Raw genomic sequence first — 22,150 nt, forward strand, 5'->3', positions numbered from 1 at the left:
ATATTATAAAGTTGTTTCAAGATCAAGCTGAATAAAATCCTTTTGACATCATGGCAGATAATGTTGTTTATTCATATCAATTTTAAAGTAATTAATTTTGAATTTTTTTGGCACAGCGCAATGCCTTCATGCCCGAAGCAAATTAATGTAACAAAAATAAATCACCAAACGTAATCAGTGTCTTTATGGACTGCTATCACTCTTACATTCAGAGCCTGAACAGTGTAGTGAATGCCCTCTTTGACACCACTCGTGTGACTGCGAAATACAAATGTCACAAAGCAGCCACACTCGAGCAGTCCTTAACTAAGGAGCTGAGCCTCTGCTCTCATGTTAAGAAGGGCCATGTTCATTTGTAGCAGTAATCCAAGCTGGTGAATCTCATGCTTGTAGGTCCTCTAAGAGTTCTGCTCTTGTCCGTTCCATCCCTCCTCTTGTTGCCAATGGCTTTTGAAAACCTGCTTATTCTCCCACCAACCCACCCCTTTCCATCCTACTCTAATCTAATTGCATTTCTGCTCACAAATCTCAAGAATTTATCTATCTCTGCCTTAAAAATATCCACTGACATGGCTTCCACAGCCTTGTTCTCTTTCAAACATGCTTGCAATTCCACCAGCACCCTAGACCCTTTCCATCGAACCCGGTTCTCTGACCGGCCTCAGTGAGCGGCACGGTGGCGCAGCGGTAGAGTTGCTGCCTTACGGCTTTTTTAATCTTTTTGCCCAATTTCGTCTATTCACTCTGCAAGACCTCATTTCTTTTTTCACATCTATGCCATTTGTGCCAATGTGCACAATGACTTCAGGATGCTCATCCTCCCCCTTGAGAAGGTTCTGCAGCCGTTCCGAGGTATCCTGGACCCTGGCACCAGGAAAGCAAAACACCATTCTGGAATTCCGTTTGCAACCACCGGGTCTTCTGTCTGTCCCAATAACAACCACGTCTTCGATCACTATAGCCCTGTTTGACTTCAGTGAGTCTCAAATGCAGTTGAATCGATGGTGGAAGCAAATTCAATTATAACATGGTTCTGGATCAGTACTTGGAGGTGAATATTTATTGATTATGGGGAAGGAGGAGTGGGATAGTGGGGCAGTTCAACCATGATATACACAGGCACAATCGGCAGAATGGCCTCCATCTGCACTGTGTCGGCCTGGAGTGATTTTTGCATTACGGCCTAAAGCCATCCATTGGAATCATACAGAGTTCATCATTTTCCATTCATTAATTTTAATGGACAAAGAAATAGGTTTGGGGTTTCAGTCATATGCTTACAATGTGTGCTCCAAGTACAGAGGCAAAAGATTCACCTTCATATATAACAAGACATTTAGAAGCTCTGACAGTAATTTCCTTTAAAAGGCATGTTTAACAGAACAAACAACTCAACAAAAATGTTATGCATTTGAATCTAATTCAACCTCTTGGAGGCCAATTTTGGATTTTAATTTAGTTATTGTTAAAAATTCTGTGCGAAAAGCTTCTTTTGCTGAATTAAATGCCTCGTAAAACTGAGCTCATTTTGGTTATAATAACTTCATAACAGGTTTAAGGCATGTAGACTCACTCTTTCGCATTGTTTAAAACATTGTGCCTGCATCAATTTAGATCCCACAGCTTGCAGATAATGGTCGCATTAACAAAAACAATGCATGCTTGAGAGCATACATTCATTATACTCTCAAAACGGCATCAACAAAACAGCATTTGACCTGCACATTATTGTTCAGAGATCACAAGCTTTAGGTGAACAAATGGCCCTCTTCTATTCACTGTTCTTGCATACTTAATTGTTACTTTAGTTGGACATTTTATGTGTAATGTCTGTTGAAACACATAAATAAACCATTTGGGGGAAAATAATTAATTCAGAAAGAAAATATACACAATATGACTCCATCACTTTTTGTTACGCAGAAAAGAAATGTCTATCTTTGGGAAATAACAGCGTAAAGCATACCAATCTTTGGCCCTCCTTGGTCAGTTGCTTTCACAGACTTCAGCAACAGCCTTGTGTTGGAGGAGACTGTTAATCCAGGACGGCACTGCTTTCTCTGCTGCTGCTGTTTTAGAGCCTGGGGGCAGATAAAGAGTTGCCACTGGTCAATTAATGCAAATACATTAAAAAAACCATACCAATTTATCTTCTGAAATGATAATATAAAATGTCACAATTGTCTTCGACTTGCCTGACAGATTCATAAAACATCAAGGGTTCAAGGCAAAATATGGAGAGAAAATGGTTCATAAGATACACATTCCAATTACAACGTATAACTATAAACATCAATTTTAAACTAATTACAAACTCCAGTGTGTGCACTAAGGAGTGCAAAGCTTAAGTACTTTGATCAACCTGAAAAGATTGACCTGAAAAATGAACAAAATAAGAAAACAATATTTCCTTCACCCAGAGGTAATAGTGAAAAACAACACCAAGTAGAACTGAAATATAAAAAGTACTGAGTTAAGATTTCTCAGATTTGTCCAGGTGAATTCAAAATAAGGAATTCCATTTATCACGCTGTGATGTGCAAGTGTTGGCAGTTATTAAGAATTCCATTTCGACAATTAATTTGAATAACAGACAATTTTCTTCATAAAATACGAAATTAGTTAGACTAACTAGTGATCAGTTCTTCCAGTACGGGGTGCATATTGTACATTAGAAATAACAAATGGCCTCAATCATGCTCATTTAAATGACACAATGCTTTGGTTAAATAAACTGCATAATTCCTCATTATGATGAGAACCTGAACATTATTTCTCCAGTGGGTTAATATGATCTCCCAAAATGTTTATAATTCTGGCATTTAGTCGAATCTCAAAATTGCATTATATTAACTGCAAAAGATATTTATGCTGATTTCATTGTGCCATTGTTTTTGTCCACTCAACTACAAGGACTCAAACATTTTTCATCCTATGACCTTGAAAATATGTCAAGTCAACCTGACAGCCTTATCATGAATGGAACTTTGCCCCAGAGTCACTCATGAATGTTGTTTCATTCAAGTTAAAGCTGTGCAACTTCACGAGGAGTTGCTCTTGGAAAAGGATTTGAAAGACATTTGGAAAGGTACATGGAGAAGGAAAGATTTAGAGGGGTATGGGGCAAAAGCGGGCAGGTGGGACTACTGTAGATGGGGAATCGTGGTTGGTATGGGCAGTTGAGCTGAGGGGCCACATCCATGCTATATGACTTTATGACTCTCAATATTAACTGTAACATGTGAACAGGGGAAGACATCACAAATATAACATCTACCAACATGGTATTTATCCCTGCCAAAAAAAATTGATTTTAAAGGTTATTTTTAAAATAATTGCATTAAAATCTTCTGTTACTTTTGTTGTTAGTCCAAAGCATTCTAGCCACCTTCACGAGTGTATGAACGTGGACTGCATCTTCATGATATTGCTCAGTCCTCTCTGTGGACAATGTTGCCTTAAACAGACTACTTTACATGAGATTAACTTACTACCTGAATACTTGAAAGGATGCTGTACTGTAAGGAGTTTGTACGTTCTCCCCGTGACCTGCGTGGGTTTTCTCCGAGATCTTCGGTTTCCTCCCACACTCCAAAGACGTACAGGTATGTAGGTTAATTGGCTGGGTAAATGTAAAAATTGTCCCTAGTGGGTGTAGGATAGTGTTAATGTACGGGGATCACTGGGCGGCACGGACTTGGTGGGCCGAAAAGGCCTGTTTCCGGCTGTATATATATGATATGATGATATGATATGATAATCAACATGAAAACACTTCATTTTGGATATAGTCCAATAACATAAATTACAGCATAACTATACACTACACAGCTGGAAGCTGCATTTTAAACACACAACTTACTGTGGTGCACAAATGACAAAGTGTCAAGTTTCAGAAATCATGGATTCCTCAATGTACAGTTTTGGGATCAATGAGTGCCAACATTATAACATTTAATCCAAATGACTATTTTTCATATTCAATCATTGATGGCCAATGTTGACAAATACCACAATTTCTAAAAGAGCCCCCCCCCCACCCCAGAAGGGATTTTGAGTTGCCGATGCCCTTCCTCAACTAAAATCTGCGACAACCTAGCAAACCTGGGGACAGCATGCGACAGCGCCCGCAATAAGCAACGATACCTTGCGACAAGCCAGCTGTCGCCGAGAAATTTCAATCCGGTTAATTTCTCAGCGACGAGTCGAGATCCACTACGATTCTTTGAAGACTCCTCACGATCATGCCCGTGACACCCTGGCGAACTGTCGGCGACAGCCTAGTCGCCGGCAGTCGCCTTAAAATCGCCTAAGTGAGACAGGCCCTTTACTCAGCGGATCAGGCAGCAACTGTGGAGGGAACGAACAGGCGATGTTTCAGGTCGGGGTGAAGAGGATCTGAAGAAGGGTCCCTAGCCTTCTTTTAAATTGATAGTAAGTTTTTAAGAACTTGGAACTTTACTTTTGTCTCCAACACAGAACAGATCATGGAGATGCAAGTAACTGTAGATGCTAAAAAACCCACACAAACTGCTGGAGGAACTCAGCAGGTCAGGAAACATCTCTGGAGGATTCAGACAAGTGATGTTTCGGGATGGGTAAGAAGGATCCCAATCTTAAACATCACCTATCCATGTCTTCCAGAGATGCGACCTGACCTGTTGAGTTAGTTAATTTAGTTTATTGTCACATGGACCGAGGTACATTGAAAGGCTTTAGTTGCGTGCTCACAAAAGCTTCAGTGGAAAGACAATACATGATTACAATTGAGCCATTCAGTGTACAGATACATTATAAGGGGAATAATATGAATAACGTTTTGTGTAAGTTAAAGCCGGTAAAGTCTGAACAAAGTTAGTACGAGGGTCTCCAATGAGGTAGATAGTTCAGGACAGTTACTCCAGCACGTGTTTTTTTTCAAAAATTACATCACAGGAATGTATGTGCTGAACATGATGCTAAGTTAAACTAATGCACTTCAAGAGCCTCACACCACCTCTTTCTTGATCTCAAACTGCCTCAGCATATTAGTATTCACCACACTGATCTCACTGTCCACATCCTTCTCCTTGGTGAAAACAGATGCAAAGTACTCGTTTTGAACCTCGCCCAATGTTAAAATAGTTCAGAGTAGTAGGAGGAGAGCACACATGTATACATTTTCAACAATACCGTTCTCATTCAAATCATGGATAAAATATTTTATCAGCTTCACTCACAAGACAATGATGCACCAAGGACTCAGCATTACTTCCATTTGCTTCCCTTTACAATTCCAGGGGATTTCCCTGGGGAATAGCAGAGGTGGACTTTCTTGGTTCAAGGGAACTCTGAATTGTCTTTGTTTGTCTTTTCCCAAGGCAAAAAGAAAACAAAACTAAAACCATGAGAGCACTCATACATGTCCAACCCATGAAAGCAGAAATGTTAGCCTTGCCACTGTCAAATTGCAGTGTAATTCTATTGCTGCCTGCATACAGGTAGAAACTAAAACAGGAAAACCCAGTTTCGAAGGTCATATATAAATGGAACAATGAGGTTGATGAGGCCTTACAGGACTGCTTTGACACAACTGACTGGCAGATGTTTGAAGACGCAGCAGAAGGCAATATCAACGAATACACAGACTGTCTTAGGCTACATAAGTAAGTGCATCGATGATGTGGTTCCAAAAGCCACTATCTGCACTTACCCAAATCAGAAACCCTGGGTCGGACGGGAAATCCGTGCTAAACTTAAAGCACGGACTACTGCCTTCAAGTCAGGCGACCTCAACGCCAACAAGGTAGCCAGATATGACCTCCGGAAGTCCATCAGGAAAGCCAAGAGAGACTACAGAAACAAAGTGGAATCTAACTACTACAGCTCGGACTCCAGGCGCATGTGGAGTGGATTACACTGCGTCACAGACCACAAAGGGAAAAACAGGAGCACTGTTCAGCCTACTGCATCGCTCTTGGACGAGCTTAACACCTTTTACGCCCGGTTCGATGCAGACAACACAGCGCCCACCATGAGCAGTGTGCAGGGGGACTACCACACTGTCCTTACAAACGGCAGTCGTGAGGCGGTCCTTTAAAAAGGTCAACGACCGCAAAGCTCCAGGGCCGGATGGTATTCCAGGGCGGGCCCTCAGAACCTGTGCTGATCAACTGGCAGAGATGTTCACCAACATCTTCAACCTCTCTCTGAGTCCGTCTGTGGTTCCCACCTCCTTCGAAGCATCCATCATCGTTCCTGTTCCTAAGAAACCAGTAACCTCCTGTTAAATGACTACCGTCCTGTCGCACTGACATCAGTCATCATGAAGTGCTTCGAGCGACTAGTAAAAATTCACATCTGCTCCTCTCTCCCTGACACCTTGGACTCTCTTCAGTTTGCATATAGACCAAACAGGGCCACAGACGATGCCATCGCCATGGCAATACATACTGCGCTCACCCACCTGGACAAAGGAAATACATATGTGAGAATGCTCTTTATCGACTACAGCTCGGCATTCAACACTATTATTCCCTCAAAACTCGTCCCCAAACTCCTTGATCTTGGACTGCAGACCTCCATCTGCGGATGAATATTCGATTTCCTGACGGGCAGGCCCCAGATGGTGAGAATTAGCAGCCACACCTCTTCCTCACTGATCCTCAACACAGGCACACCACAGGGCTGTGTGCTCAGTCCTCTCCTGTACTCCCTGTTCACGCACGACTGTACAGCTAAGCACAGCTCAAACATCATTCTAAAGTTTGCTGACGACACAACCATCTTGGGCCTCATCACAGACCTCAATGAGACAGCCTACAGAGAGGAGGTAAAGGCACTAAACAGCTGGTGTCAGGAAAATAACCTCTCTCTCAATATCAGCAAAACTAAAGAGATGATGGTGGACTACAGGAGACAGCGGGGGAGTGGACACCTCCCCATCCACATCGGTGATGCTGAGGTTGAAAGGGTCAGCAGCTTTAAGTTCCTCGGTGTGCACATCATTGAGGACCTTTCCTGGACACTGCACACAGACACAATAACAAAGAAGGCCCACCAGCGGCTCTTTTTCCTGAGAAGACTGAGGAAGTTTGGCATGAACGCCAGCATCCTCTCAAACTTTTACAGATGCACCATCGAGAGCCTGCTGACGGGCTGCATTGCAGTCTGGTACAGGAACTGTTCTGCCCACAGCCACAAATCACTACAGAGAGTAGTGAAGATGACACATCATTGGCAACTGTCTCCCAGCCATCAGGACATTTTCTACCGACGGTGCCTGTGGAAGGCACGCAGCATCATCAAAGACCACAGCCACTCAGCACGCAGGCTGTTCTCCTTGTTACCGTCAGGCAGACGATACAAGAATATGGCTGCGCGTACCACCAGACTTAAGAACAGTTTCTACCATCAGACCACCAGGCTTCTGAACTCATAAACACATTTCACATCATATATGTTGATTATTTTAATATTGTCTTTTTACCTTACTAATGTAATTTTTTATCTTATTTATCCTTGGAATATTACTGCTGAGGTGACCCGTTGTCTTGTCAAATACATTTCATTGTACCGTTGACCATGTGCCAACCTACATATAACAAATAAAATTAAATAAAACAGAGCGAGGATTGCAAAACAAGCAGTTATTGCCTGGAAACTCAGCCAATACTTTGGAGGGATGAAGAGTAAATACCAATCTGCAGTACTCCTTTTGAAGCGCTGTGGGGAAATATGGGTTGTATCATCCAAGAAGTGAGGATCACTGGCATTCCAGGGACATCCTGGGCAGTCCAGTGCCATGCCAAATTGGGGCACCGACCAGATAAATTCATCATTTGTCTTGCATTCTTTGGCTACAACATCCAACTCACACTGACACCTGCATATTACTCCTGAACACTGTATTGTCCATTTAATAAGTTTCTGAGTTGCAAGTCCCAAATGCCCTCCATTACAGCAGGCCCCTACACCACATGTCCTGTCCTTCAGCTTCACATTTCTAGCATCTGGAAAAACTGGACAGGGGGAGTCTTACCACATCAGCAAAGAAATATAAAAATTGTGTTATGACCTTCACATGCATGCTTTATTATTTCCTCCACAGAATGAAACTCAAGGGCCTGTCCCACATAGTCGATTTTTTAGGCGACTACAGGTGACGAGGCTGTCGCTACATGGTCGCTGGGGTGTTGCCTGTATGGTCGTGAGGTCTCCTGTGAGGGCATGGCTTCATCATCCATGACCTGAGTGGGAAGGCATCATCACCAACCAGTGTGTATGGGATGTCAGGGCTGTCTTCTCCTGGCAGAGGTTCTGGATCAGGAAAGCCTGCTCTTCCTTCTTCCAGTGCTTCCCCAAGGGAGGTCTCTCTCCAGATCCCACCATCTGCGACACTGCCAGGTGTGCCCATATCCACAAACAGGACGTTGTAGTTTGCATCCACCACAGCCATGAGTACGATGGAATGGAACTTCTTGTAGTTGAAGTACATCGAACCTCCGTTGGATGGACACCTGATGGCCACATGCTTGCTGTCCACTGCCCCACATGTGTTCTGGAAGTTCCATCTGGTATCAAAGCCCTGCGCCACTCTCTTCCACTCATCTGGTGTACTGGGGCAGTCCATGACTTCATCTTCATAAGCACGGATGATGGCCTCACAGGCCTCTCGGACAACCTTGCTGATGGTGTTGTGGGCCACATGAAAGCTGTAGGAGAGGCTCTTGTAGGAGTCTCCTGATGCCAGGTAGCGGAGGGTGATGGCTAGGCGCAGGCCTGGTTCTAGTGGCTTACTCATGAAGGTCTCCTTTTTCTCCAGGAGCGGGCCCACCCCACCCGTGTCTTCAGCTTGTGAAACAGCTCAGGGGGGAGCCTAGTGAAGTTTATGAAGGCAGCCTCATCGTCTTGCTGGAGCTCAGTCATCAGGTTGTCATACTGGCCCAACCTGGGTCTCTTCAGGGACAAGGGCTTCAACCCAACAGACCTCTTCTTGGGCTTCTTCTTCCCTATTCTTCTTGTCCTTCTGTCTTGCTGATCTTTAAGCATGAGGGCCGTTGCAAGCACCAGGGCTTCTTCTTCTTGTGAGAGTAATGCTCTCTGGTAGTCATGATGCAGAATGATTGGAAACCCTTCCCTACACCCCCTTTTTTACAGGGAAACTGGGTGATTCCATTGTTTTGGAGGCCAAAATGACGCGAATTGTCTTCAGTTGACGCCGACAGGGTCGTAGGTTGTCGCAGGTGGACGTAGGGTGACTTTGGTTGTCGCCTGTGTGGTCGTAAGTTGTCGTAGGTGCGGTCTTAGGGGGACGTCCTAAGTCGCAACGATTGGGTCGCCGGTTGTCGGTAGCTTGCCGAAGCTTGACGTCAACTAGGTGGTAGGTTACTCTAGCTTGTTGTAGACCTTATCGTAGGGGGGTCCAGTCGCCGTTTTTCAGCGACCTGCTACGACTATGATAGTCGCCGGCAGTCGCCTAAAAAATTGCCTAAGTAGGACAGGCCCTTTAATCAACAATGGTCTGACCGACATATTAAAAACATTTGTTTGAATATGTTCTGTAACCATGGAGAATATGAACCTTCAGTCTCCTTTTTAAAGATTATTTCTTATCTAGTTTGCTGTTGTAATTGGCAGGCATGGAAAGATAGCCAAAAACTCATCTAAAATGAATTGTAGGAAAAAACTGCAGATGGTGGTTTATACTGAAGATAGACACAAAATCTGCAGTAACCCAGGCAGCATCTATGGAGAAAAGGAATAGGTGACGTTCTAAAATGAGGAATAATCTTTCAAGTTAATGAGTAACATGGGCCTTCAATTAATTTGAACCGGCGAAAAAAAAACAACAGAACTGGTGAAAAATAGAGAAATAAACATTTAAGTTTATTCTAAAAAATGTATATTTCTTTATTACACATGTTACCTTATTAGACTACTGAATATGATAAAGTAAATCTGAAAAATTGTGAAACAACTTATCTTGGCCCGAGTCATTTGAAAGCATAATGTTGCTAAATTATAAAAAACGATCTGGACATAAAATCTTCCCCATAACACAATTTGTTGAATTTTGAATGCTTGGTTTATTTGTTCAGCTTAAGTTAATAACTAATCAATTGCTGGCCCCAAGTCAGGCATATCTATGAGTTTACTAATAAGACACATGAATCAATTTGGAATGGATAAAATGGCTAACCTGTTTGAGAGCTTTCTTGCTGTGCTTCTGGGATGGAGACATAACCTTACTCTGTGCAATGGAGGGGGAGGGACAGCTTGACTGAGGCGAGGCTGGTTGAGGTGATAACCTGGATGAGACTTGGAAAAGAGAAAGGAAAATTTATACATTGAAACCAATCCACTGTGTTAACAGACAAAGGTAACATTTTCAACAAGTCAGTATTCCTGGATGTACAATGTTAGTTTTATTTTCCATTGAGAAATGCAATTATTATAGAATAATCACATTCTAATTTTAACTATTCAGGTGTACACTGTCATCTTGTGCATGCAAAGCCAATATGACAGAACAATCAACAGAAAGTAACGAGGAACCACAAAGAAAGCACAGAAAATAGTTGACAATTTCCAGCTCAATTCTTCTCTATAAATAGCACTGACATTCTGAAAATTGAACGCAAGGAAGAGAGCAACAAAATAGCTATAGCAAAATAGCTAGTAAATGTGGACAAAACCACATTTACTTTTTGAGTTACAAAGAAACAAGATCCTTGAGGGTAATTTAAAGTGATCTGATCTGCGAGTTAAATTTCTTCCTTTCTATTAAAGGATAAAGACCAAAATTAGATTGATGCTTTCAAATCACACTTGATATTAATTATACTCTTTCTAATATGTGCAAGATGCTTATCACCATACTGCTTTCAGAAGTTTGATCTTCCAATCTGCCAATCCTCACACATCATTCCGATGTTCAACTTTGATGCAATATGCCATTGTTTGTAACGCTGGCTCTCTCCATTGCTGTCAACCACCAAGTGTATCTTCCCAACCACTAAGTCAAATACACCGTATATCATCCTTTCACACCACAAAGGCAGGGAATAATACAGAAAAAGAAAATAGCAAGATTTGTTGTTACCAACTGATAATGCATCTGCACACAGTTTTTCTTAAAAGCCTCACAAATTTTGAGCAAGAAACCACGAGCAAATCAGTTAAAGGTCTGCTCTGGGCCTGCAATAAATCGTACAATAGAATCACTCAAAAAAAGTGTAGCCTACAAGTACTGACAGGAATTACTGTAAATCTACAACTTTTTTGAGATGACATTAAACTGCGCAAAACTCTGTAGATTAATGTGATGAGAAAAATAGGTCAGTCTTTGCCGAAGGGCAGGTGATAAACTCGAGTAAAAGGTCAAGGCTGTTCAGTTGTTTCATTCCTTTGAAATTTTTGTGTTTTTACCACATGTTACCAAAAAGGTTTACAAAGAACACGTTCAAATTCCTCGTCACTCAAGCCCGCCTCTCACCTTTCTCTTCCAACACCCTGCCCTCCCCTCCCCCCCCCCCCCACCCCGCCCGTGCCCAAACTTGACACACCTATTTCTCCCCCACCCTCCCCCTCTAACTACATTCCTTTCACTGGTTTAACAATTCGCAACTCTTCAATCCTTATGTGTAGGAAAGAACTGCAGATGGTGCTTCGAATCGAAGGCAGACGCAAAATGCTGGAGTAACTCAGCGGGACAGGATGCTGGAGAGAAGGAATGGGCGACGTTTCGGATGAAGACCCTTCTGCAGATCCTTATGTCTTACATATTCTGTTTTTTCATATCTAGTCTTTGTCAAACCATCTGCCTATTAAACCCTCCCTCCCGCCCCCCACATATTACCTGCCACGCTTTGTCCTTCCCCTCCCCTCTTCCAGCTTTCTTCCCCCCACCCCACCCTAAAATAAGTCTGAAGAAGGCCCCCAGCCCAAAATCTCACCCATCTATTCTCCATGGATGCTGCCTGACCCACTGAGTTACTCCAGCATTTTGTGTCTTTTTTTTCCAGGTACTTGATATTGGCAAAGCTGGAATAGGACGACCCAAGTTGAAACTACTGACTTTCATATTCTGGAGGTTACCCATGAAAAGTGCTGATGGCCAATCATTTAGTGGGATCAAGGCCCAAGACAAAGCTAGTAATCGTCACTGGAGGGAAAAGGAGGAGGAAATTTAAGGAAATACATTTGTACAGTGGGCATAACTGACAATCACCCATCCAAAAATTAGATGTTACATGGTAGTAAAGTGTTTGGCTTTGTTGCAGCTACAGCATGGGCTTAAGTTCTCAACCAAAGAATAAGGATTACTAGAACATGTGTCAGAGAGTTTGATCCTGTGGGTAAGGAAATTGCATGGGTAGTTTCATCTGATGAGCTGAAACTAATGCAGCTGATTAGTCGAGCCTGCAAATTTTCTGCATGTCAGTCTCCCACCAAAGTTGTGGCAGGAAATTGCTGATAATCCGAGCGCATTACAACCTGGCGCTCTATCTTCTTAACCTCTTCTAACCACTTAGTCACCAGGCTTACAGCAGAGGAAACAGTATCCGACATGCTCCAGCACGCCAGAACTCAAATCACCAAGCGTTCAGTCGACTGAACCATCCTACCAACAACTAGAGAGTAGTCTTGAGGGACTATCTACCTCATTGGAAAACTATCTTTGATCGGACTTTACCTTGCACTAAACATTATTCCCTTTATCATGTATCTGTACACTGTGGTTGGCTCAATTGTAATCACGTATAATCTTTCCGATAACTGGTTAGCACGCAACAAAAGCTTTTCACTGTACCTCAGTACACATGACAATAAACTAAACTCAAACTCAAGATAAGAAATATTAACACATCTTTCTCGGCCTTTACCAGAACAAGGTTTCTGTTGTAGTTTGAATAAAAACATCAGGCCAAAGCATGAGACACATAACAAAAACCACAGGTGAAAGTGGCACCTGCAGTAAGTGTGCAGCAGCAAATATCAAAGTTTAAGTTACTTAATATACATTGAAACTTGCTCATTGAGTGCAATGGAAATACTGACGCAAAGATATGTACTCGTGTACAAATTACGAGCAGGAGTCGGTCACTGAGCCCCTTGAACCTCCCCTGCTATTCAATAAGATCACAGCTGATCTGTTTGTAACATCAACTCTGCATTTCCCCATCTCTGGAAAAATGTGTCCACCTTGCCATTTTTCTGCAAAATTGGTGGCTTTTTCAGGCTGATCTTCAGTTGTGCTGGTTATCCACTTTCAGCACAAGCAAACTTGTGCTCCCTACCATGCTCAACATTTCAGATTAAGAGATGTTTTTCTTGGGCACAAAAACTGTTCACACAAACAGTTTCAGCTTTGGAATGAAAATTAAATCTGCGGAACCAATAATAATTTCTGCATAATATATTAATCGTTCAATTTAAACCAGTTTTCTTCATTTCTTCCTCCTCTCCCCAAGGCAACATTCCACGCGTCACTACATTTCATGTGAAGAACATTCCGGTTCCTCAGTTTAGTTACCAGTCATCTTGTGACTGGACAAACACATCCTCATCCTCAACTGCTTTAACCCTGAGACACATGCAAATCTAACCACTTGAGAACCATTCTTGAGAATCAGGATCTAGTGGACAGAGACCAGGAACAAGCCAACTGAGCAATTTTCTGCTATCAGGTCCGATGGAAGCATTCACGTCACCAGCATGACAAAGGTGAACTTACAGTTAGTTCAAAATGTACTGTAGCTATCATGAAACGTCAAAAATTGCTGTCTTTGCCTTCAAAGGATTTGAAATTATTATAATTATGCGAGGCAGAATTGCTTTTAAGGGATTTTGCCTTCAAACCATACAACTAAGCCAAATTATTTTCAAAACTGACATAACGGGATTTTATTGCAACATACATCATTTAACCTGTACATTGGATTGGAACATCAGTACCTGGAGTGAGGCCAATTAAGTGTCAGAATGTGCTTGGTGCTCCAATTCAGCTTTCTCCTTTCCCAAGACTCATCAATTCTTTTTTAGCAACAGAGCATTGAGCTGGACGATTATAATGCATCAGCTATTTTATCTCTTTGGGTGTTGGCTATCTATTCAATCCTCGGAGATTTTGGGGTCTATGGAATTCAATCTTGGTGCAATTCAGAATCATACATATAAAGTCTCCCTCAGAAGTCCCTGGGTAACACCAGAAGCAATTTGCTGACTATTTCTTTTTAAAAAACATGCATGTTTTGACCTGTGGAGACCATTAACATTGCCCCAAAAGTTGTACTTGCCTTGTTTATCGCCTGGTTCGACAAAATCTAGAAATCAAGCCTGAAATCATCTACACTTGCCAACTTTCTGCTCAGATCAAGGTTGACAGGTGATCAATTTCCAGCCTGGGATAAATAAGGTTCTATCATATTGTTCTAGCATATCGTATTATAGGATTAATTTAAAATGGCATCATGCTCGGCATAGACATCATGGGGTGAAGGACCTGTTCCTGTGTTCCACTGCTTCATATATTAGCATATTCTGCACAAATCAAATCCACAAGGATAAGAGATAAAGAATTGTATATAGAGCCACCTGCACCCATGATCACCTCATGTTTCAAGTTTCCTCCAGCATCATGCAGGGTCAAATTTAGCTCACAGTAAATGACAAAACACACCTCTACAGCAGGTTAATACAGCAAATTTCCAGTGATTTCCCCCTTTAGGGAGTACATTGTATTGTTTTCTGAAAAACATACGTGCACACAAACATGGAGTGACAAATCTACCATCGTCATCTGTCACTCCACTGAGTACTAACTAATCCAATACCTTTATTTTTCTGGCTATCAAAATGAAGCATCATCTTGTTGGGCTACTCCTGCTGCTTCAATTAATTTAAATTGAGTTTAAATGTGGTCACGTACAACAGGACAGGACATCTGTGTTGCTTCAACTGACACCTTGTTGCACATGCACAATGGGGTGATTAAATTGTGGTCAGGCAAAGACGATTAAATCACACGTTTATATTGGCCTAAATTTCAAGACTGCCATCATATTTTAGGAAATTTGATAATTGAAGAATAGAATATACAGTAAATAGTACAGCACAGGAACAGACCATACGGCCAACAAACAGGGCGACTGAAGGCTCCCAGGAGGATGCAGTCATTGCGTGGCTGAACTCAAGAGCCAGACCGGCGGATCTCTGCTTCAGGGGGAACCCTCCGAGCTGGTCCCACCGGCTGAACGGAAGTGCTGCCGGATCACGGCTTCAGGGGGACTCTGCTGAGTTGGTCCCCTGCTCGTTGGACCTGGCAGGCCCTTGGCCTGGAAGGGGGAGCTGGCCGAACTGGCCCCTGCTCGTCATCAGGAGGAGGGGGCCGCTGATGGCAATGATGGGGGAGGAGCGAGGTCGGTAGGAGAGGAGAGGGAACCAGGGTCTGGCCTACTGCACTCTCATGGTTGGCTGTGGGAGGCACCCCCGGGGAACCAAGGTGGACGGAAGAGGAGGCGTTCAAGGAAGGAGATGGTTGGAGACCCACAACAGCCTGGGACTTGCCTGAAACAGGCACCGTTCATAAGAACTGGAGCATGGACTTTGAAAATTGTGCCAAAACATAGCGCCTCTTCCATGCGGGCCGAGTAGACTATTTCTGTACACTTGCTAATCGAAGATCGGGGGTATGGCAATACTCTACTGGACTGTTTGTAAGAAAATGAATTTCACTGTGTTAGCACTCTGCACATGTGACAATAAAACACCATTGAACAATACCAAGTTAATCTCCTCTGCCTGCACTTGATTCATATCCCTCCATTCCCTGCATATTCATCTCATAACCTCTTAAATGCCACTATCGTATCTGCTTCCACCAACACCCGTTGCAGTGCCTACCAGGTACCCACCACACTCTATGGAACAAACTTCTCCTGCACATCTCCTTTAAACTTTGCTGCTCTGATCTGAAAGCTATGCCCTCGAGCCCTTGATATTTCCATGCTGGGAAAAAGTTTCCATCTATCCTATCTATGCCTCTCATAATTTTATTTACTTCTATCAGGTCTTCCCTTAAACTGCGATGTGCCAGAGAAAACAATCCCAGTCCAACCTCCAACACCCCTTTAATCCAGGCAGCGTTCTGGTAAACCTCATCTGCACCCTCTCCAAAGCCTCAACATCCTTCCTGCAATGAGGCAACCAAAACTGCACACAATACTCCAAATGTAGACTCACCAAAGTTTAAGTAAGCTACAATAAGACTTCCTGACTCTGATACTCAATGCCTCAACCAATGATGGCAAGCAAACCATATGCCTTCTTTACTACAATCTATTTGTGTTGCTACTTGCTGGGAGCTGTGGACTTAAATCCCAATACTTCATTGCTGTTATGGTTTTGCCATTAACTGTATATTTTCCTTTTATATTAAATCTCCCAAAGTGGAGCACCTCACACGTTGTAATTAAACTCCATCTTCTATTTCTTTACTTGTCTTTTCAAGTGATATAAATCCCACTGTATCCTTTGAAAGCTTCCTTACTGTCTGAAACTCCGCCAATTTTGCCGTCACCTGGACACTTACTAAGATCATAAGTGATAGGAGCAGAATTAGGTCACTCGGCCCATCAAGTCTACTCAGCCATTGAATCATGGCTGATCTGTCTCTCCCTCCTAACCCCATTCTCCTGCCTTCTCCCTGTCACCCCTGACACTAACCAACACATCTACATTTTTGTCAAAGTCATATATATTACACAGATCACAAATAACAGAGGTTCCAGCACAGATCCTTGTGGAACTCCACTGGTCACAGACCTCCAGTCAGAATAACACCCTTCCACCATTATTCTCTGTCCTTTATGAGTAAGCCAATTCTGAGTCCAAACTACTAAGTCATTGTGGATCCCATACATCTCAATATTCTGGATCAGCCTGCCATGAGGGACTTTCTCAACTGCCTTACCAAATCCATGTAGACAAAATCCACTACCCGACCCTTATCAATCACCTTGTCACCTCTCAAAAAATCTTATTTGAGTTAGAAAGACATGACGTGCCATGGCCAAAGACATGCTAAATGGGCTAATTATGGGAAGACAATAATTATCCCATTCTCTTCTGATTGTGAGTAATCCTATCCTGCAGAATTCCCTCCAATAAGTTCCCTACCACTGATGTGAGACTCATCGGTCTAAAATTTCTTGGATTATCTCTACTTCCCTTCAACAAAGGAACAACATTGGCTGCTGTCTAGTCCTCTGGGATCTCACCTGTGGCTAGAGAAGATACAAAGTTCATCAAGGCCTTTGCTACCTCCTCTCTTCCCTCTCTCAATAACCTGGAATAGATCCCATCAGGGCTTGGCTATTTGTCCATCTTAATGCATTTCAAGAGACCTAACACAACCTCTTCCTGATCTCAAACTGATATCAGAAAACTCCTCACTAATCTCACTATCCTCCATGTCCTTCCACTTGCTGACTATAGATGCAAAGTACTCAGCACCTCATCGAGATACTATGACAGCAACCATAATATCGAGCAAACATTGATGCATTTATAAATGTTGCATCTTTTTCATGATTTCAGATGAAAAATTGCAAATGTTCATGCAGTTAAACTTCTCATTTTAAAATCAATGAATAGGAAGTATAATATTGGTGTCAATTCCTTTTATTGAGTTGGTGCTACAGGTGTCTAAATGATATCCTTAGAGATTATCATATATAAACCCACTTATTAGTTTGCAGAGATGATAAAGCACAAGACCTTGAGAGCTCCAGTTTTAGCCAAGACTGTCGATGTCATAGTGTGTGCTATGATAATGGTCGGAGAATGATTGACATTTTATTCTGATTTGCTTTCGTCAAATAATCAAAGAATAAGATTGCAAAAGGTTCTGTGTTCCAAAAGTGATAATTTAAGAAATGTTAAAGCTGCGATATTTTTTTCTGTAATGATCTGGTCAATTTCAGGTCTGTCATAAATTCAGACCAGGAACAGTACTGCATCAAATCAACATTACATTTTCAAAGCAAGTGCCAGAGATGAAAGAAATCATTGTGCAGTTATTAATCAGCTTTGATGAAGAAAGGAGACTGTTCTACACAGAGAACTGCTGCTACATTTACTTGTACTTCTGCAAAAACTCTAGAGTTAAGTTGTCTACATGAAACATGAGTTGATGTTCCAACCACAAAATCAGCCAATGCAAATACGATTCTGCCGCCAAGCAAACATTGGTCTCCTTAACAGACATCAGTGTTTCTAACATACACAAGGTTCCAACAAAACATCAAGGCCTCTTACCTTTATACTGATCAGCGTAAAAGTTTTTATTCAACATTTTTTTTCTGATGTCACGTCAAACAGTTGAAGCTGCTGCTGCTCTGCTTAATTTTAATTTTCTGACGTTTTCAACGCCTCAGCTCATTAGTCAAATATAGTTTATATCAGCGAAATAAAGTGTTTCTTTGAAAAAAAAAGATGTTTCCGCTTTCTGCGACTTTATTTCGGTACTTATAAGGAAGTGGTTGTTGATTTTTATCAGCAAGCTTCCTGTAGCAAGTTTCTGAAACAAATGATATCACTGCAAAGTCCACAGAGCAGAATAAAATGATTATTTTGTTACTTTGTGAAGGGCTTTTATCATTCAATGCTGTCCAGTGTTTTAACAGAGAACATTGATTTTATATCGTTTGTGCTCATACGTGTCTGACTTTCAACATCCATTCTCTCTTTTTAGAATTGCATGATTCAAAATTTATGTTGTCAGAATTTAGATCATGTCTGATTGGGTTGTGCTTTGAAGATTTGGCCTATCGCGATGGTCATCTTCAGAGTCATCTTCAGTATCTCAGCCAATGCAAATAGCTGGTCTAGTTTCAACTTTTGCTTCCTTTTGGTCCAGCCTCACCATAAGACTAACAACTTGCTATCTGGCAATTATCCACATTCAAATTTGTAAATTGTTGAATCACTGAGCTATCAGGATACTTGCAAGCACAGATGAGAAGCATGCACTGCAAATGTACTCTGCAAACAATGTGAATGCAGTACTAGCTACACTAGATATGACAACCAATCGTCAACTAGATTGTTGAAGCAGAATGGCTTTAAATGAGGAAGTATATTAATAGTGAAGCACTCAATTCTTGGATCACAGGTCTAATTTTCCACCAAGTGCTAGCCATGGAGTCAATGTGATAATATATTTGAGCGACTGTCCACAGCAACTGGCATACTCTTAAACGTTTGTGAATTTTCTGCACGCAAAACCTCTCTGTTCACACTTTTTTAAAAAACTGTTATAAAATACCGTCTTCACAATTTTGATGGGCATTTCTCAGCTTCAGTTCTGCACTCGAGGGGATCAATGGCACTCGAGGGGATCAATGGCACTTGAGAGTCACCACTGGTGGAAGGGTGGAATTGCAGTGTGACAGAAACCAAACGGCTGTGATGGCCTGGACGTGGCCAGAAATAGGCTGGACGCCAGGCAAATTTTGAAAGTTCTTTAATGCAGGTTGTAAGCATCCACTCACAACGAGTTCCACCGAAGGGATGAACTCTCCCCAAAAAGCCGTGGGTAGAAACCCCATAGCCTGTGGGCAGTCCCTCGTCCCTGTCCGTCAAATGCCGAGGGGACTGACCCTATACACGAGCACGTCATCCAAATACACGAATACAAAGTCCAGGCCACGGCACACACAGTCCATAAGCCGTTGGAAGGCTTGTGCGGCGTTCTTCAACCCGAACGGCATCCTCAAGAATTCAAACCACCCGAACGGTGTAATAATGGCCGTCTTGGGGATGTCATCGGGGTGGACCGGAATTTGATTGTACCCGCGCACAAGGTCCACCTTGGAGAACACCGATGCTCCGACCAGGTGGGCATTGAAGTCCTGGATGTGCGGGACCGGGTACCTGCCGACGACGGTCGCATCATTCAGGCGACAGTAGTCCCCACACGGGCGCCAGCCCTCGTCCGTCTTGGGGACCATGTGGAGCGGTGATGCCCATGGGCTATCGGAGGGGCGCACGATGCCCATCGACTCCATCCGGCGGAACTCCTCCCGCGCTAGACGGAGCTTGTCCGGTGCAAGACGCCACGCATGGGCGGCCCGGTGGTAGGGATGTGGTGCTCCACCCCATGCTTGGGGGCGGAGGAGCAGAAGTGTGGTTCGATGATGTCCGGGAAATCCGCCAGGATGCGCACGTAAGTCACATCCACGGACGACAGGGGTCCAACGTCGAGGGAGGCCGGCTCCCAGCGTGCTGGAGTGCACCAGGCGCTCCCGCCTGACATCCACGAGCATTGAATGCGCTCACAGGAAGTCGGCGGCCAGCAGCGGCTGGGAAATGTCGGCGATGACAAACCCCCACGAAAACCAGCTATGGCCGAAGTTGAGGGCAAACGTGCGAACCTCGTAGGTACTGATAGGGGTCCTCCAGTGAGGAGGGGGTGCGTTTGCCCGCACGGATGTCGGCGATGGAAGGAGGCAGGACACTCACCTCCGCTCCGGTGTCCACGAGGAACCGACCCTCGGTGCGGCGATCCCGAGCGAACACGCGATGAATCTGGTCGGCCGGCCGCTGAAAGAATTACTGATGGCCGGCCCCTGCGTTTCCTGGGAAGGCACAAGGCGGGCGACATTGCCTGGCTGTTGCTCCCCAGAGGCGGTGATAATAGCACCAGGCCCCTCTACTGGTGTCCGGTGGTATAGGCGACGGTGCTGACTGGGCCGACCACTAGCGACCTCTGCTGGCGTCGGAAGGAACTGCCGGTGGGCCTTGCGGAGATGACGTGCCTTGTGGGGGTGTCTGATGGCGGCCGGATTTCGCCGCGGAGGTCACCCTGAGTCGTGGTCGACGGAGGCCCCGACCTGCTGTGCGCCTCCCGACGCCGCTGAGACAACAGCCAGTGCTTCCAGTTCCACCTGATGGGCCATCCACACCTGGTCAGCGCGCTCGCCCAGCGCCTCCGTGTTGGTGAAGGGATCTGCAGAAGGTAAGCATGTTTGAACAAGAAACAGGGCTCATGGTCGCCCATAAGGGTCGACGGCCGGCGGTCACTGAGGCCCTCCATACGCAGAATTTGAGTTGCCCGCTCGGAGTGGCCAAGGCAAAACCTCCTGATGAGCAGGGCCTTGAGGCCTGCATATTTGTTAGCTGCCGGGGGGGGGGGGGCGCAGAGGGAAGGTTTAACTCGCCTCATAGTTGCCTGGTCCAGAGCGCCAACGACGTAGAAATATTTGGGTTCATCCACCATCATGCCCGGCACAGCAAATTGTGCCTCTGCCTGCTGGAACCAGACATCAGGCTCTTCGGTCCACAAAGTCGGGAGCTTTAGCGCGACGGCTTCTCGGTCGGCGGGACCGGGTTGTGCATTGTTCTGGTCCATCACGACGCGTGGAGTGTCGGGGTCACCAATGTAGTGGCCTGGACGTGGCCAGAAATAGGCTGGACGCCAGGCAGCTTTTGAAAGTTCTTTAATGCAGGTTGTGAGCATCCACTCACAGCGAGTTCCACCGAAGGGATGAACACTCCACAAAAAGCCCTGGGTAGAAACCCCGTGGCCTGTGGGCAGTCCCTCGTCCCTATCCGTCAAGTGCTGAGGGGACTGACCCTAAGAGTGGCCTAATATCCAGGGACCGCCACATGGCTATATTTTTAATATCAGAATGATTTGGCAGATGTCACTACTGAAATGCTGAATGATTTGATGATGTTGGATTCATGTGGTTGAGGCACATTTTCTCCATTTTAACTAAATCAGCAAATACGTAAATCACGAAGTATTTACAGTTGCTGGTCAACCTCTCTAGCACTGATCATTATTGCATGAGTAGTTGCATTCCTTCAAGTTCTAGGGAAAGTTGGAGATAATTAAAATCTAATATTTCAAAATATGAATATTCATTCCACTTTGTCCCTTTCCTCTGTGGAACTAGATTATACATTGTCACAGTGTTTACCCATTCCAATTCCTCTTTCACTCGACACCCACATCAAATCTGTCAACCTGATGGGTGAAATAGTTACTTGCCCTGATCCCACATGCCGTTCCTTGTTACCAGATTATGTATTAAGCAAATTATTGTAAACAATAATACGACTTCTGCCACAGTAGTTATGAAATGAAACTGCATGAAAAGAA

The 22,150-nt window shown here is 43.8% G+C and overlaps 1 protein-coding gene across 8 annotated transcripts in view; it reads right to left on the reverse strand.

Moving 5' to 3' along the window:
* Nucleotides 1–22,150, reverse strand: part of asxl2 (ASXL transcriptional regulator 2) — a 151,593-nt gene that overhangs the window by 32,938 nt on the left and 96,505 nt on the right. For 7 of the 8 annotated variants that reach the window (XM_078399392.1, XM_078399391.1, XM_078399388.1 and 4 more), the window contains 2 exons: nucleotides 10,181–10,299; nucleotides 1,967–2,081 (listed from right to left, as the gene is read on the reverse strand). In XM_078399392.1, the coding sequence (XP_078255518.1) occupies nucleotides 1,967–2,081; nucleotides 10,181–10,299 (234 nt within the window). Of the gene's footprint in view, nucleotides 1–1,966; nucleotides 2,082–10,180; nucleotides 10,300–18,300; nucleotides 18,384–22,150 lie in introns of those variants that run through there. The other variant, XM_078399394.1, reaches the window with a different exon arrangement.

The sequence above is a fragment of the Rhinoraja longicauda genome, chromosome 5 (genome assembly GCF_053455715.1).
Source record: "Rhinoraja longicauda isolate Sanriku21f chromosome 5, sRhiLon1.1, whole genome shotgun sequence".
Classification (NCBI taxonomy): Eukaryota; Metazoa; Chordata; class Chondrichthyes; order Rajiformes; family Arhynchobatidae; genus Rhinoraja; species Rhinoraja longicauda.